The sequence below is a fragment of the Oncorhynchus keta genome, chromosome 3 (assembly GCF_023373465.1).
Source record: "Oncorhynchus keta strain PuntledgeMale-10-30-2019 chromosome 3, Oket_V2, whole genome shotgun sequence".
NCBI classification, from domain to species: domain Eukaryota; kingdom Metazoa; phylum Chordata; class Actinopteri; order Salmoniformes; family Salmonidae; genus Oncorhynchus; species Oncorhynchus keta.
Window position 1 is genome coordinate 26,334,845 of NC_068423.1, and position 16,208 is coordinate 26,351,052.

A 16,208-nucleotide genomic window follows, 5' to 3' on the forward strand; every position below is an offset into this window, starting at 1 on the left:
AATACCCATAGATTCTATAAGATCAATTAATTTAGTCATGTACAGTCATGTACACTGCCGATTTTGCAGGTTTTCCTACTTACAAAGCATGTAGGGGTCTGTAATTTTTATCATAGGTACACTTCAACTGTGAGAGACGGAATCTAAAACAAAAATCCAGAAAATCACATTGTATGATTTTTAAGTAATTAATTTGCATTTTATTGTATACTGTACCCATATATTCTTCGAGACAAATTAACTTAGTCATATATACCCATAGATTCTATAAGAAAATTACTAATATTACTCTCTCCCCCTCTCCATCCTCTCTCCCTCTCCGTCCTCTCTCTCTCTGACCTCTCTCTCACTCTCCGTCCTCTCTCTCTCCGTCCGCTCTCTCTCTCTGTCCGCTCTCTCTCTCCGTCCGCTCTCTCTCTCCGTCCTCTCTCTCTCTCCGTCCTCTCTCTCTCTCTCTGTCCTCTCTCTCTCCTTCCTCTCTCTCTCTCCGTTCTCTCTCTCTCCGTTATCTCTCTCTCCGTCCTCCCTTTCTCTCCCTCTCTCTATCTCTGTCCTCTCTCTCTCCCTCTCCGTCCTCTCTCTCTCCCTCTCCATCCTCTCTCTCCCTCTCCATCCTCTCTCTCTCTCTGTACTCTCTCTCTCTCTCCGTCCTCACCTTCTCCGTCCTCTCACCGTCCTCTCTCTCTCCCTCCCTCTCCGTCCTCTCTCCGTCCTCTCTCTCTCTCTCTCCCTCTCCGTCCTCTCTCACTCCCTCTCTGTCCTCTCTCTCTCCATCTCCGTCCTCTCTCTCCCTCTCCGTCCTCTCTCCCTCTGTCCTCTCTCTCTCTCCCTCTCCGTCCTCTCTCTCTCCCTCTCCGTCCTCTCTCTCCGTCCTCTCTCCGTCCTCTCTCCCTCTCCGTCTGCTCTCCCTCTCCCTCTCCGTCCTCCCTTTCTCTCCCTCCGTCCTCTCTCTCTCCATCCTCTCTCTGTACTCTCTCTCTCCGTTCTCTCTCCGTCCTCTCCCTCTCCGTCCTCTCTCTCTCCCTCTCCGTCCTCTCTCCATCCTCTCACCCTCTCCGTCCTCTCTCCCTCTCCGTCCTCTCTCCCTCCGTCCTCTCTCTCTCTCTCCCTCTCCGTCCTCTCTCTCTCCCTCTCCGTCCTCTCTCTCTCCGTCCTCTCACCCTCTCCATCCTCTCTCTCTCCCTCTCCGTCCTCTCACCCTCTCCGTCCTCTCACCCTCTCCGTCCTCTCACCCTCTCCGTCCTCTCACCCTCTCCGTCCTCTCTCTCTCTCCTTCCTCTCTCCCTCTCCGTCCTCTCTCTCTCCCTCTCCGTCCTCTCTCTCTCCCTCTCCGTCCTCTCTCTCTCCGTCTCTCTCTCTCCGTCCTCTCACCCTCTCCGTCCTCTCTCTCTCCCTCTCCGTCCTCTCTCTCTCCGTCCTCTCACCCTCTCCGTCCTCTCTCCCTCTCCGTCCTCTCTCTCTCCGTCCTCTCACCCTCTCCGTCCTCTCTCCCTCTCCCTCCTTCTAGTTTTGAGCTAGAGAAGTTGTGCAGGTTCACTATGTCTGTGAGGAAGAATTATCGGCGTGTTCCCTACCACAACTGGAAACATGCGGTGAACGTGGCTCACTGTATGTACGCCATACTGCAGAAGACCACCGGCATCTTCACTGAGATAGAGGTCTGTCTGTCTGTCCATCCGTCAGTTTGTCAATAGCATAGTCAAGAGCTAAAATAAAGTAAAGTTTAGAAAGAGGATCCATTCCAATTCAGTCATTTACTTCCTGTTTCCTAAATAGAATGAGGATAGATTCTAAACAGGGTTAATTCTATCAGTAGCTGACTTCCATGTGCACTTGTCCATCCTCTCTCTCTCTGTCCATCCTCTCTCTCTCCCCATCCCCTCTCTCTCTCTCTCCCCATCTCCTCTCTCTCTCCCCATCCCCTCTCTCTCTCCCCATCCCCTCTCTCTCTCCCTCTCTCTCCCCCATCCCCCTCTCTCTCTCTCCATCTCCTCTCTCTCTCCCCATCTCCTCTCTCTCTCTCCCCATCCCCTCTCTCTCTCCATCCATCCCCTCTCTCTCCCCATCCTCTCTCTCCCCATCCCCTCTCTCTCCCCATCCCCCTCTCTCCCCCATCTCCTCTCTCTCTCCATCCATCCCCTCTCTCTGTCCATCCTCTCTCTCTCCCCATCCCTCTCTCTCTCTCCCCCATCTCCTCTCTCTCTCCCCATCCCCTCTCTCTCTCCCCATCCCCTCTCTCTCTCTCCCCTCTCTCTCCCCCATCCCCTCTCTCCATCTCCTCTCTCTCTCCCCATCCCCTCTCTCTCTCTCCCCATCCCCTCTCTCTCTCCATCCATCCCCTCTCTCTCCCCATCCTCTCTCTCCCCATCCCTCTCTCTCCCCCATCCCCTCTCTCTCCCCCATCTCCTCTCTCTCTCCATCCATCCCTCTCTCTCCCCATCCTCTCTCTCTCCCCATCTCCTCTCTCTCTCCCCATCTCCTCTCTCTCTCTCCCCATCCCCTCTCTCTCTCCATCCATCCCTCTCTCTCTCCCCCATCTCCTCTCTCTCTCCCCATCCCCTCTCTCTCTCCCCTCTCTCTCCCCATCTCCTCTCTCCCCCATCTCCTCTCTCTCTCCCCATCCCCTCTCTCTCTCCCCCTCTCTCCCCCCCATCTCTCCCCTCTCTCTCTCCCCCATCTCCCCCTCTCTCTCCCCCATCTCCTCTCTCTCTCCCCATCTCCCTCTCTCTCCCCATCTCCTCTCTCTCTCCCCATCCCCCTCTCTCTCTCCCCATCCCCCCTCTCTCTCCCCATCTCTCTCCCCATCTCCTCTCTCCCCATCTCCTCTCTCCCATCCCCTCTCTCTCTCCCCCATCTCCTCTCTCCCCATCTCCTCTCTCTCTCCCCATCTCCTCATCTCCTCTCTCTCTCCCCATCCCCTCTCTCTCTCCCCATCTCCTCTCTCCCCCCCCTCTCTCTCCCCATCTCCTCTCTCTCTCCCCATCTCCCTCTCTCTCTCCCCCATCTCCTCTCTCTCTCCCCATCCCCTCTCTCTCTCCCCCATCTCCTCTCTCCCCATCTCCTCTCTCCCCATCCCCTCTCTCTCTCCCCATCTCCTCTCTCCCCATCTCCTCTCTCTCTCCCCATCTCCTCTCTCCCCCATCCCCATCTCCCCTCTCTCTCCCCATCCCCTCTCTCTCTCCCCTCTCTCTCCCCCTCTCCTCTCTCTCTCCCCATCTCCTCTCTCTCTCCCCATCCCCTCTCTCTCTCCCTCATCTCCTCTCTCCCCATCTCCTCTCTCTCTCCCCCTCTCTCTCCCCATCCCCTCTCTCTCTCCCCCATCTCCTCTCTCCCCATCTCCTCTCTCTCTCCCCATCCCCTCTCTCTCTCCCCCATCTCCTCTCTCCCCATCTCCTCTCTCTCTCCCCATCCCCTCTCTCTCTCCCCATCTCCTCTCTCTCTCCCCATCTCCTCTCTCTCTCCCATCCCCTCTCTCTCCCCATCTCCTCTCTCTCTCCCCATCTCCTCTCTCTCTCCCCATCCCCTCTCTCTCTCCCCATCTCCTCTCTCCCCATCCCCTCTCTCTCCCCCATCTCCTCTCTCCCCATCCCCCCCTCTCTCTCCCCATCTCCTCTCTCCCCATCTCCTCTCTCTCTCCCCATCCCCTCTCTCTCTCCCTCTCTCTCCCCATCTCCTCTCTCTCTCCCCCATCTCCTCTCTCTCTCTCCCCATCCCTCTCTCTCTCCCCCATCTCCTCTCTCCCCATCCCTCGCTCTCCCCATCTCTCCTCTCTCTCTCCCCATCAACAGAAGAAGGGTCTGCTGATAGCCTGTCTATGTCATGATCTGGACCATCGAGGATACAGTAACACCTACCTGCAGAAGTTTGACCATCCTCTAGCTGCCCTGTACAGCACGTCTACAATGGAGCAGCACCACTTCTCCCAGACTGTATCCATCCTGCAGGTAGGACTACCACACACACACACACACACACACACACACACACACACACACACACACACCCTGTTCACACACGCTTACTCAGCTGCCTTCCAAATGTTCCCCCGGGAGGGTCTTAACTCTTCAGACATTCCCCCCTAACAGCTGCTCTGTTATTAACCGGTGTCCCCTCCCAATTCAAATTCCTCATCTTTGGTGGGTGATGATCAGGTACCCTGAATCCTTGTCCACAGAAGCGTCAGTGTTGTGTCAATTCTAATGGAAGATATTTCAATTAAGAAAGCAATTTGAATTTAAAACTTCAAAAGTGGATTTATTTTTAATAAATAGCTTTTACTTTGACATTTATTGAGATGTCATTGAAAATAGATGTCCTTTTTCAGTTATTGAATTGCAATCTCAGTTTACTTCCTGAATTAACAGGCTTCAATTTCAAATTGACCACAAAAACTTGCAAAGTATCCAAACTACCCTGAACATTCCAGGACCTACTGCACTCCCATGATGTACCCTCTGGTTATCCCACCTAAGCTGTACTCGCAGGATGTACCCTCTGGCTATCCCACCTAAGCTATACTCCCAGGATGTACCCTCTGGCTATCCCACCTAAGATATACTCCCAGGATGTACCCTCTGGCTATCCCACCTAAGCTGGTACTCCCATGATGTACCCTCTGGTTATCCCACCTAAGCTATACTCCCATGATGTACCCTCTGGTTATCCCACCTAAGCTGTACTCGCAGGATGTACCCTCTGGCTATCCCACCTAAGCTGGTACTCCCAGGATATACCCTCTGGCTATCCCACCTAAGCTATACTCCCAGGATGTACCCTCTGGCTATCCCACCTAAGCTGGTACTCCCAGGATGTACCCTCTGGCTATCCCACCTAAGCTATACTCCCAGGATGTACCCTCTGGCTATCCCACCTAAGCTATACTCCCAGGATGTACCCTCTGGCTATCCCCCTAAGCTATACTCCCAGGATGTACTCTCTGGCTATCCCACCTAAGCTATACTCCCAGGATGTACCCTCTGGCTATCCCACCTAAGCTGGTACTCCCAGGATGTACCCTCTGGCTATCCCGCCTAAGCTATACTCCCAGGATGTACCCTCTGGCTATCCCACCTAAGCTATACTCCCAGGATGTACTCTCTGGCTATCCCACCTAAGCTATACTCCCAGGATGTACCCTCTGGCTATCCCACCTAAGCTATACTCCCAGGATGTACCCTCTGGCTATCCCACACCTAAGCTGGTACTCCCAGGATGTACCCTCTGGCTATCCCACCTAAGATATACTCCCAGGATGTACCCTCTGGCTATCCCACCTAAGCTGGTACTCCCAGGATGTACCCTCTGGCTATCCCACCTAAGCTATACTCCCAGGATGTACCCTCTGGCTATCCCACCTAAGCTATACTCCCAGGATGTACCCTCTGGCTATCCCACCTAAGCTGGTACTCCCAGGATGTACCCTCTGGCTATCCCACCTAAGCTATACTCCCAGGATGTACCCTCTGGCTATCCCACCTAAGCTATACTCCCAGGATGTACCCTCTGGCTATCCCACCTAAGCTGAGCGGAACTCCTCGTAAGCGGAGCGTTTGCTTTTTATTGATCTCTTTGTTTCCCATAGCTGGAAGGGCACAATGTTTTCTCCAACCTGACTTCCAGTGAGTACGAGCAGGTGTTAGAGATCATCCGCAAGGCCATCATCGCTACAGACCTGGCGCTCTACTTCGGCAACCGCAAACAGCTAGCTGAGCTACTGACCACGGAGGCACTGGACCTAGACAACCACCAACACAGGTCAGAGGTCAGGGGGTCGTACACATACACACTTTAGACATAACGCAAGGCACACACACACACAAACACTGGACATATTCTCTGATACATCTGGAAATAGATAATTTAAAAAAATGTATATATATATATATTTACTTTTCTTTCCCCAGGGACCGTGTGATTGGTCTGATGATGACAGCATGTGACCTGTGTTCCGTTACCAAGCTGTGGCCAATCACACGACTCACGGCTAATGACATCTACGCTGAGTTCTGGGCCGAGGTGCGGTGGTATAATTCACTACGACATCTCTATTCTTGTAACGTGGTAGACTAGTGGTTAGAGTGTAGGGACGGCAGGTAGCCTAGTGGTTAGAGTGTAGGGACGGCAGGTAGCCTAGTGGTTAGAGTGTAGGGACGGCAGGTAGCCTAGTGGTTAGAGTGTAGGGACGGCAGGTAGCCTAGTGGTTAGAGTGTAGGGGGGGCAGGTAGCCTAGTGGTTAGAGTGTAGGGGGGCAGGTAGCCTAGTGGTTAGAGTGTAGGGACGGCAGGTAGACTAGTGGTTAGAGTGTAGGGACGGCAGGTAGACTAGTGGTTAGAGTGTAGGGACGGCAGGTAGACTAGTGGTTAGAGTGTAGGGACGGCAGGTAGACTAGTGGTTAGAGTGTAGGGACGGCAGGTAGACTAGTGGTTAGAGTGTAGGGGGCAGGTAGCCTAGTGGTTAGAGTGTAGGGACGGCAGGTAGACTAGTGGTTAGAGTGTAGGGACGGCAGGTAGCCTAGTGGTTAGAGTGTAGGGACGGCAGGTAGACTAGTGGTTAGAGTGTAGGACGGCAGGTAGCCTAGTGGTTAGAGTGTAGGGACGGCAGGTAGCCTTGTGGTTAGTGTAGGGACGGGAGGTAGCCTAGCGGTTAGAGTGTAGGGACGGCAGGTAGCCTAGTGGTTAGAGTGTAGGGACGGCAGGTAGCCTAGTGGTTAGAGTGTAGGGACGGCAGGTAGACTAGTGGTTAGAGTGTAGGGACGGCAGGTAGCCTAGTGGTTAGAGTGTAGGGACGGCAGGTAGCCTTGTGGTTAGTGTAGGGACGGGAGGTAGCCTAGCGGTTAGAGTGTAGGGACGGCAGGTAGCCTAGTGGTTAGAGTGTAGGGACGGCAGGTAGCCTTGTGGTTAGAGTGTAGGGGCGGCAGGTAGCCTAGTGGTTAGAGTGTAGGGACGGCAGGTAGCCTAGTGGTTAGAGTGTAGGGGCGCCAGGTAGCCTAGTGGTTAGAGTGTTGGACTTGTAACCGAAAGGTTGTTAGATCAAATCCCCGAGCTGACAAGGTAAAAATCTGTCGTTCTGCCCCTGAACAGGCAGTTAACCCACTGTTCCTAGACCGTCATTGAAAATAAGAATTTGTTCTGAAACTGACTTGCCAAGTTAAAGAAAAGGTTAAACAATATATATTTTTAAAAATTGCTGTAAGGAGTTAATTCGTCACATGAGTGGTTCATAGTGCTCATCAATAAGAACTTTTTAGTGGTGAAAGAGTTCTACTTAGAAGATTTTAGTGGTGAAAGGGTTCTACTTAGAACCTTTTAGTGGTGAAAGGGTTCTACTTAGAACCTTTTAGAGGTGAAAGGGTTCTACTTAGAACCTTTTAGAGGTGAAAGGGTTCTACTTAGAACCTTTTAGCGGTGAAAGGGTTCTACTTAGAACCTTTTAAGGCCTCTACTTAGAACCTTTTAGTGGTGAAAGGGTTCTACTTAGAACCTTTTAGTGGTGAAATAGTTCTACTTAGATCATTTTAGTGGTGAAAGAGTTCTACTTGAAACTAAAAAATAGTTATTTTCAGCCGAAGAACCCTTTTAGGTTCTAGAGAGCAGCTTTTTCTCTCAGAGTGTACTACTGCTTTATGGAGTTAATCAATTCCTTCATTCTATATGATTCTGAATAAATTGATCATAGTACTCAAAATGTCATCAGGTGTCACTTTCTTTTGTCCTTTAATCTCAATAACCTCCTCCATTCTACCTCATCTCTTTCTGCCATCATCCTCCTGTAACTTCTTTTCTCCTTTCCCTCCCTCCTTTATCTCCTCTCCTCCTCCTTTCCTCCTCCCTTCTTTATCTCCTCTCCTCCTCCTTTCCTCCTCCCTTCTTTATCTCCTCTGCTGCTTTTCTCCTCCTCCTCCTCTCCTCCCTTCTTTATCTCCTCTCCTCCTCCTCTCCTCCTCCTCCTCCTTTCCTCCTCCCTTCTTTATCTCCTCTCCTCCTCCTCCTCTTCTCCTCCCTTCTTAATCTCCTCTCCTCCTCCTCCTCCTCCTCTCCTCCCTTCTTAATCTCTCCTCTCCTCCTCCTCCTCTTCTCCTCCCTTCTTTATCTCCTCTCCTCCTCCTCCTCCTCTCCTCCCTTCTTAATCTCCTCTCCTCCTCCTCTTCTCCTCCCTTCTTTATCTCCTCTCCTCCTCCTCCTCCTCCTCTCCTCCCTTCCCTCTTAATCTCCTCTCCTCCTCCTCCTCTTCTCCTCCTTCTTTATCTCCTCTCCTCCTCCTCCTCCTCTCCTCCCTTCTTAATCTCCTCTCCTCTCCTCCTCCTCCTCTTCTCCTCCCTTCTTTATCTCCTCTCCTCCTCCTCCTCTTCTCCTCCCTTCTTAATCTCCTCTCCTCCTCCTCCTCCTCTCCTCCCTTCTTAATCTCCTCTCCTCCCCTCCTCCTCCTCTCCTCCCTTCTTTATCTCCTCTCCTCCTCCTCCTCCTCCTCCTCTCCTCCTCCTCTCCTCCTCTCCTCTACAGGGGATGAGATGAAGAAGATAGGTATACAGCCCATCCCTATGATGGACAGAGATAAGAAGGAAGAGGTTCCTCAGGGGCAGGTAAGAACTACACACACACACACACACACACACACACACACACACACACACACACACACACACACACACACACACACACACACACACACACACACACACACACACACTAAGAATAACATTACCTGGGCTGTGTCTCATTCTGGCTCGATGTTCCCTCCCCTCTGCCCTTGTTCCCTCACCTTTACTGGATTCTCCTTGTCTGTTTTTCTAGGTGGGGTTCTACAATGCTGTTGCACTCCCATGTTATACCACTTTATCTGAGCTCTTCCCCCCTTCCAGCCCTCTTCTACAAGCCTGCAAGTGAGTAAGATACTGTACAATACCCACACAGTATATTATATAGACTATCCACACAGTATATTATATAGACTACACACACAGTATATTATATAGACTATCCACACAGTATATTACATAGACTATCCACACAGTACATTATATAGACTACACACACAGTATATTATATAGACTAACACACAGTATATTATATAGACTACACACACAGTATATTATATAGACTATCCACACAGTATATTATATAGACTACACACACAGTATATTATATAGACTATCCACACAGTACATTATATAGACTACACACACAGTATATTATATAGACTATCCACACAGTACATTATATAGACTACACACACAGTATATTATATAGACTACACACACAGTATATTATATAGACTACACACACAGTATATCATATAGACTACCCACACAATATATTATATAGACTACACACACAGTATATTATATAGACTAACACACTGTATATTATATAGACTAACACACTGTATATTATATAGACTACACACACAGTATATTATATAGACTACACACACAGTATATCATATAGACTACCCACACAATATATTATATAGACTACATACACAGTATATTATATAGACTACACACACTGTATATTATATAGACTACCCACACAGTATATTATATAGACTACCCACACAATATATTATATAGACTACACACACAGTATATTATATAGACTAACACACTGTATATTATATAGACTACACACACAGTATATTATATAGACTACACACACTGTATATTATATAGACTACACACACAGTATATTATATAGACTACACACACAGTATATTATATAGACTACATAGACTACATACACTGTCATTAAAACTCGTTTTTCAACCACTCCACAAATTTCTTGTTAACAAACTATAGTTTTGGCAAGTCGATTAGGACATCTACTTTCTGCATGACACAAGTCATTTTTCCAACAATTGTTTACAGACAGATTATTTCACTGTTTTACAATTCCCGTGGGTTAGAAGTTTAGATACACTAAGTTGACTGTGCCTATAAACAGCATGGAAAATGCCAGATAATGATGTCATGGCTTTAGAAGCTTCTGGTAGACTAATTGACATCATTTGAATCAATTAGAGGTGAACCTGTGGATGTATTTCAAGGCCTACCTTCAAACTCAGTGCCTCTTTGCTTGACATCATGGGAAAATCTAAAGAAATCAGCCAAGACCTCAGAAAATAAATTGTAGACCTCCACAAGTCTGGTTCATCCTTGGGAGCAATTCTCAAACGCCTGACGCCTGTACAAACAATAGTATGTAAGTATAAACACCATGGGACCACGCAGCCGTCATACCGCTCAGGAAGGAGACACGTTCTGTCTCCTAGAGATGAATGTACTTTGGTGCGAAAAGTGCATATCAATCCCAGAACAACAGCAAAGGACCTTGTGAAGATTCTGGAGGAAACAGGTACAAAAGTATCTATATCCACAGTAAAACGAGTCCTATATCGACATAACCTGAAAGGCCGCTCAGCAGCTTCAAAACCGCCATAAAAAAGCTAGACTACGGTTTGCAACTGCACATGGGGACAAAGATCATACTTTTGGAGAAATGTCCTCTGGTCTGATGAAACAAAAATCTAACTGTTTGGCCATAATGACCATCGTTATGTTTGGAGGAAAAAGGGGACGCTTGCAAGCCGAAGAACACCATCCCAACCGTGAAGCACGGGGTGGCAGCATCATGTTGTGGGGTGCTTTGCTGCAGGAGGGACTGGTGCAATTCTCAAAATAGATGGCGTCACGAGGGAGGAAAATTACGTGGATTTATTGAAGAAACATCTCAAGACATCAGTCAGGAAGTTAAAGCTTGGTCGCAAATGGGTCTTCCGAATGGACAATGACCTCAAGCATACTTCCAAAGTTGAGCCAAAATGGCTTAAGGACAACAAAGTCAAGGTATTGGAGGGGCCATCACAAAGCCCTGACCTCAATCCTAATGAAAATGTGTTGGCAGAACTGAAAAAGCGTGTGCGAGCAAGGAGGCCTACAAACCTGACTCAGTTAAACCAGCTCTTTCAGGAGGATGGGCCAAAATTCACCCAACTTATTGTGGGAAGTTTGACCAAAGTTTAAATTGTTTAAGGCAATGCTACCAAATACTAATTGAGTGTATGTAAACTTCTGACCCACTGGAAATGAAATAAAAGCTGAAATAAATTATTATCTACTATTATTCTGATATTTCACATTCTTAAAATAAAGTGGTGATCCTTTACCAGGATCAAATGTCAGGAATTGTGAAAATTGTATATACATGTAAATGTATTTGGCTAAGGTGTATGTAAACCTTGACTATGACTACAAATGAATATACACACACACACACACTCAGAGAGATACACACACACACAAACAGATACACACACAGATATATATACACACACACACACAGAGATACACGCAGATATATACACACACACACAGAGATATATATATATATACACACACACACACAGATACACAAGCGCAGATAAACACACACACACAAACAGATACACACACACACAGAGATACACACAGATATATACACACACACAGAGATAGACACAATCTACTTCCCTTAACATTGTAGTCATTTAACAGATGCTTTGATCCAGAGTGCCATACATCTACAGATAGCTAGGTGAGACAACCACATTTAGTCCATTCATCTACAGATAGCTAGGTGAGACAACCACATTTAGTCCATTCATCTACAGATAGCTAGGTCATTTAGTCCATACATCTACAGATAGCTAGGTGAGACAACCACATTTAGTCCATACATCTACAGATAGCTAGGTGAGACAACCACATTTAGTCCATTCATCTACAGATAGCTAGGTGAGACAACCACATTTAGTCCATTCATCTTCAGATAGCTAGGTGAGACAACCACATTTAGTCCATTCATCTACATATAGCTAGGTGAGACAACCACATTTAGTCCATTCATCTACAGATAGCTAGGTGAGACAACCACATTTAGTCCATTCATCTTCAGATAGCTAGGTGAGACAACCACATTTAGTCCATTCATCTACAGATAGCTAGGTGAGACAACCACATTTAGTCCATTCATCTACAGATAGCTAGGTGAGACAACCACATTTAGTCCATTCATCTTCAGATAGCTAGGTGAGACAACCACATTTAGTCCATTCATCTTCAGATAGCTAGGTTAGACAACCACATTTAGTCCATTCATCTACAGATAGCTAGGTGAGACAACCACATTTAGTCCATTCATCTTCAGATAGCTAGGTTAGACAACCACATTTAGTCCATTCATCTACAGATAGCTAGGTTAGACAACCACATTTAGTCCATTCATCTACAGATAGCTAGGTTAGACAACCACATTTAGTCCATTCATCTACAGATAGCTAGGTTAGACAACCACATTTAGTCCATTCATCTACAGATAGCTAGGTTAGACAACCACATTTAGTCCATTCATCTTCAGATAGCTAGGTGAGACAACCACATTTAGTCCATTCATCTACAGATAGCTAGGTGAGACAACCACATTTAGTCCATTCATCTACAGATAGCTAGGTGAGACAACCACATTTAGTCCATTCATCTTCAGATAGCTAGGTTAGACAACCACATTTAGTCCATTCATCTTCAGATAGCTAGGTGAGACAACCACATTTAGTCCATTCATCTTCAGATAGCTAGGTGAGACAACCACATTTAGTCCATTCATCTACAGATAGCTAGGTTAGACAACCACATTTAGTCCATTCATCTTCAGATAGCTAGGTTAGACAACCACATTTAGTCCATTCATCTACAGATAGCTAGGTTAGACAACCACATTTAGTCCATTCATCTACAGATAGCTAGGTTAGACAACCACATTTAGTCCATTCATCTTCAGATAGCGAGGTGAGACAACCACATTTAGTCCATTCATCTACAGATAGCTAGGTTAGACAACCACATTTAGTCCATTCATCTTCAGATAGCTAGGTTAGACAACCACATTTAGTCCATTCATCTACAGATAGCTAGGTGAGACAACCTCATATCACATTTAGTCCATTCATCTTCAGATAGCTAGGTTAGACAACCACATTTAGTCCATTCATCTACAGATAGCTAGGTTAGACAACCACATTTAGTCCATTCATCTTCAGATAGCTAGGTGAGACAACCACATTTAGTCCATTCATCTTCAGATAGCTAGGTTAGACAACCACATTTAGTCCATTCATCTACAGATAGCTAGGTGAGACAACCACATTTAGTCCATTCATCTACAGATAGCTAGGTGAGACAACCACATTTAGTCCATTCATCTACAGATAGCTAGGTGAGACAACCACATTTAGTCCATTCATCTACAGATAGCTAGGTTAGACAACCACATTTAGTCCATTCATCTACAGATAGCTAGGTGAGACAACCACATTTAGTCCATTCATCTACAGATAGCTAGGTGAGACAACCACATTTAGTCCATTCATCTACAGATAGCTAGGTTAGACAACCACATTTAGTCCATTCATCTACAGATAGCTAGGTTAGACAACCACATTTAGTCCATTCATCTTCAGATAGCTAGGTGAGACAACCTCATATCACATTTAGTCCATTCATCTTCAGATAGCTAGGTGAGACAACCTCATATCATATTTAGTCCATTCATCTACAGATAGCTCGGTGAGACAACCTCATATCACATTTAGTCCATTCATCTTCAGATAGCTAGGTGAGACAACCACATTTAGTGCATTCATCTTCAGATAGCTAAGTTAGACAACCACATTTAGTCCATTCATCTACAGATAGCTAGGTTAGACAACCACATTTAGTCCATTCATCTTCAGATAGCGAGGTGAGACAACCTCATATCACATTTAGTCCATTCATCTTCAGATAGCTAGGTGAGACAACCTCATATCACATTTAGTCCATTCATCTACAGATAGCTCGGTGAGACAACCTCATATCACATTTAGTCCATTCATCTTCAGATAGCTAGGTGAGACAACCACATTTAGTACATTCATCTTCAGATAGCTAAGTTAGACAACCACATTTAGTCCATTCATCTACAGATAGCTAGGTGAGACAACCACATTTAGTCCATTCATCTACAGATAGCTAAGAACAATCAAGCAACAGCAAAGTCAGAGCTAATAGTACCAGTAGTGGTCCCAGCTCAGTTGGTAGAGCATGGCGCTTGTAACGCCAGGGTAGTGGGTTCGATCCCCGGGACCACCCATCGTAGAATGTATGCACACATGACTGTAAGTCGCTTTGGATAAAGCGTCTGCTAAATGGCATATATTATTATTATATTATTATTTTAGTAAAAATCCCTTTGGTATTCTGATTGTGTTTCCACAGGGAGAACCTTGGTCAGTGGGAGAAGATAGTAAATGGAGAGGAGGTGGACAGTGGAGTGAGAGGAGTGTGGGCTCCGTCAGAGCCTGTTGACCCCAGGGCAGAGCCTGTTGACCCCAGGGCAGAGCCTGTTGACCCCAGGGCAGAGCCTGTTGATCCCAGGGCAGAGCCTGTTGACCCCAGGGCAGAGCCTGTTGACCCCAGGGCAGAGCCTGTTGATCGCAGGGTAGAGCCCAGCACTGAGGAACCATCGAACCACGACTCAGGCCCTGTGAAGGTGGACAACTGACTGGCAATGAAGCCACGGCTCGCCCTCACTACTTCACAAGTCAATACGCCCTCAACACATCCCCTGCCATTAACAGGGACTACTTCCTGTCTGAACTGTTAGAGAGCCTCACTTCATGCTGAAACAGGAAGGAGGGGAACACATGCGTAGGGACTAGGGAAGGTGATTGGTGGATTTGACAAACAAGGGGATTCTTTTCAGGACCACACAGTTACCTCATTGGGTGAGGGAGGTGAGGAGTAAACCCTGCCAGTGTTCATTGCTCCGTAGACACACGGATGGACGGCTGGAGGACAGCGGGCTCTTGTTCATTAGGCACGAAACGGAAGCTAACGGGCAGAAACAGGGAGGAACTACCTGGACTTGTCCTTGAGGTGGGGACTCACCTGATCAACTCCACTGCTCGGGAACCAATTCATACCGATCCAAATGGATCCATATGTCTGTGGTGTTGGTTTTTTTTTGGTCTGTTTTAGTTGGTTTGTTTTTAATAGATTTAAATTGTGGCTGGTTTGTTTTATGTTCCGGTCTTGTGATTTGCAGAGGCCTTTAGTCTTTACACTCTAATCCTTTAAAAAGGATCAGGAGGTGTGAAATCTTGACTGTTTTTTTGGTTTGTTTTTTGTCGTTTCAGACTTTATGAATGTGTCTGAAATGGCACCCTAATCCACTACATAGTGCACTACTTTTGACCGGAGCAATATGGGCCCTGTTCAAAAGTAGTGCACTGTATTGGTACTGTTTGTTTGCCTGCAGCGGTAGACTGACTAACTTATCGCAAGCAGAAATACATGGGAGGAGGTGGTTGGCTCTCAAAGAGAGACAGAAATAATGTTTATTAGCATGTTGCAACGAATGTTCTAGAATGTTTTCTGGCACTTTGAGCAACAAAGTGTTTTTGCAGTACTTGAATGAAGACATATCGAAAAAACAAACATACAGCCCTTGTCTATTCTATTCAGAAACAGCGTCTTGTGTAAAGCACAGACAGATAAAGTTTGTGTGACCAACAGGGCTGAGTTAGATCATGTCAACATTTAGCAAGTCGTGTCACATGAGGGTCACAATGTTCTATGCAGAAATAGCACCCAACACCCAGGCAGACCTGAGTTCAAACATTTTTTGAAATAATTTCAAATACTTCATCTGGGCTTGATTGAGCTTGCCTGGCACAATAAAACAATTAGAAGAGTTGCAAGTGTAAAAAAAAAGTGCAACTGCCCATCTGGTAATATATGCAGGCTAAAGCAATTGCTAAAGTATTTGAAAGATTTCCAATAGTATTTAAACCTACCAGGTCTGCATCTCGCCACCCCGATACTTGCCACAATCAGTCTTTTAGGTTCTAGAACCCAGAATCTTGGGCAATCAGTCTTTTAGGTTCTAGAACCCAGAGCTTTAGGCAATCAGTCTTTTAGGTTCTAGAACCCAGAATCTTGGGCAATCAGTCTTTTAGGTTCTAGAACCCAGAATCTTGGGCAATCAATCTTTTAGGTTCTAGAACCCAGAACCTTGGGCAATCAGTCTGTTTTTGAGCTCTAGTTGTAGACTGGTCTCAGATCTGTTTGTGCTGTCTTACCAACTAGAACAGCTCCTGAGTCAAGTCCAATGGTACATTGATTCTCTGTACTGCGTTCA

General features: G+C 46.7%; 1 protein-coding gene and 2 long non-coding RNA genes across 9 annotated transcripts in view; 1 reads left to right on the plus strand and 2 right to left on the minus strand.

Moving 5' to 3' along the window:
* Window positions 1-16,208, plus strand: part of pde10a (phosphodiesterase 10A) — a 153,851-nt gene that overhangs the window by 83,100 nt on the left and 54,543 nt on the right. Inside the window, 4 exon segments of the mRNA XM_052494196.1 lie at window positions 1,508-1,658; window positions 3,789-3,944; window positions 5,582-5,754; window positions 5,904-6,015. Coding sequence (XP_052350156.1) covers window positions 1,508-1,658; window positions 3,789-3,944; window positions 5,582-5,754; window positions 5,904-6,015 — 592 coding nt within the window.
* Window positions 1-16,208, minus strand: part of LOC127915173 (uncharacterized) — a 61,014-nt gene that overhangs the window by 23,039 nt on the left and 21,767 nt on the right. The window lies entirely within an intron of this gene.
* Window positions 3,961-5,515, minus strand: LOC127915179 (uncharacterized). The gene is made up of 4 exons (XR_008090466.1): window positions 5,436-5,515; window positions 5,315-5,394; window positions 4,790-4,870; window positions 3,961-4,587 (listed from the first exon to the last, which is right to left on the minus strand). It is a non-coding gene; the product is annotated as an uncharacterized LOC127915179 (long non-coding RNA).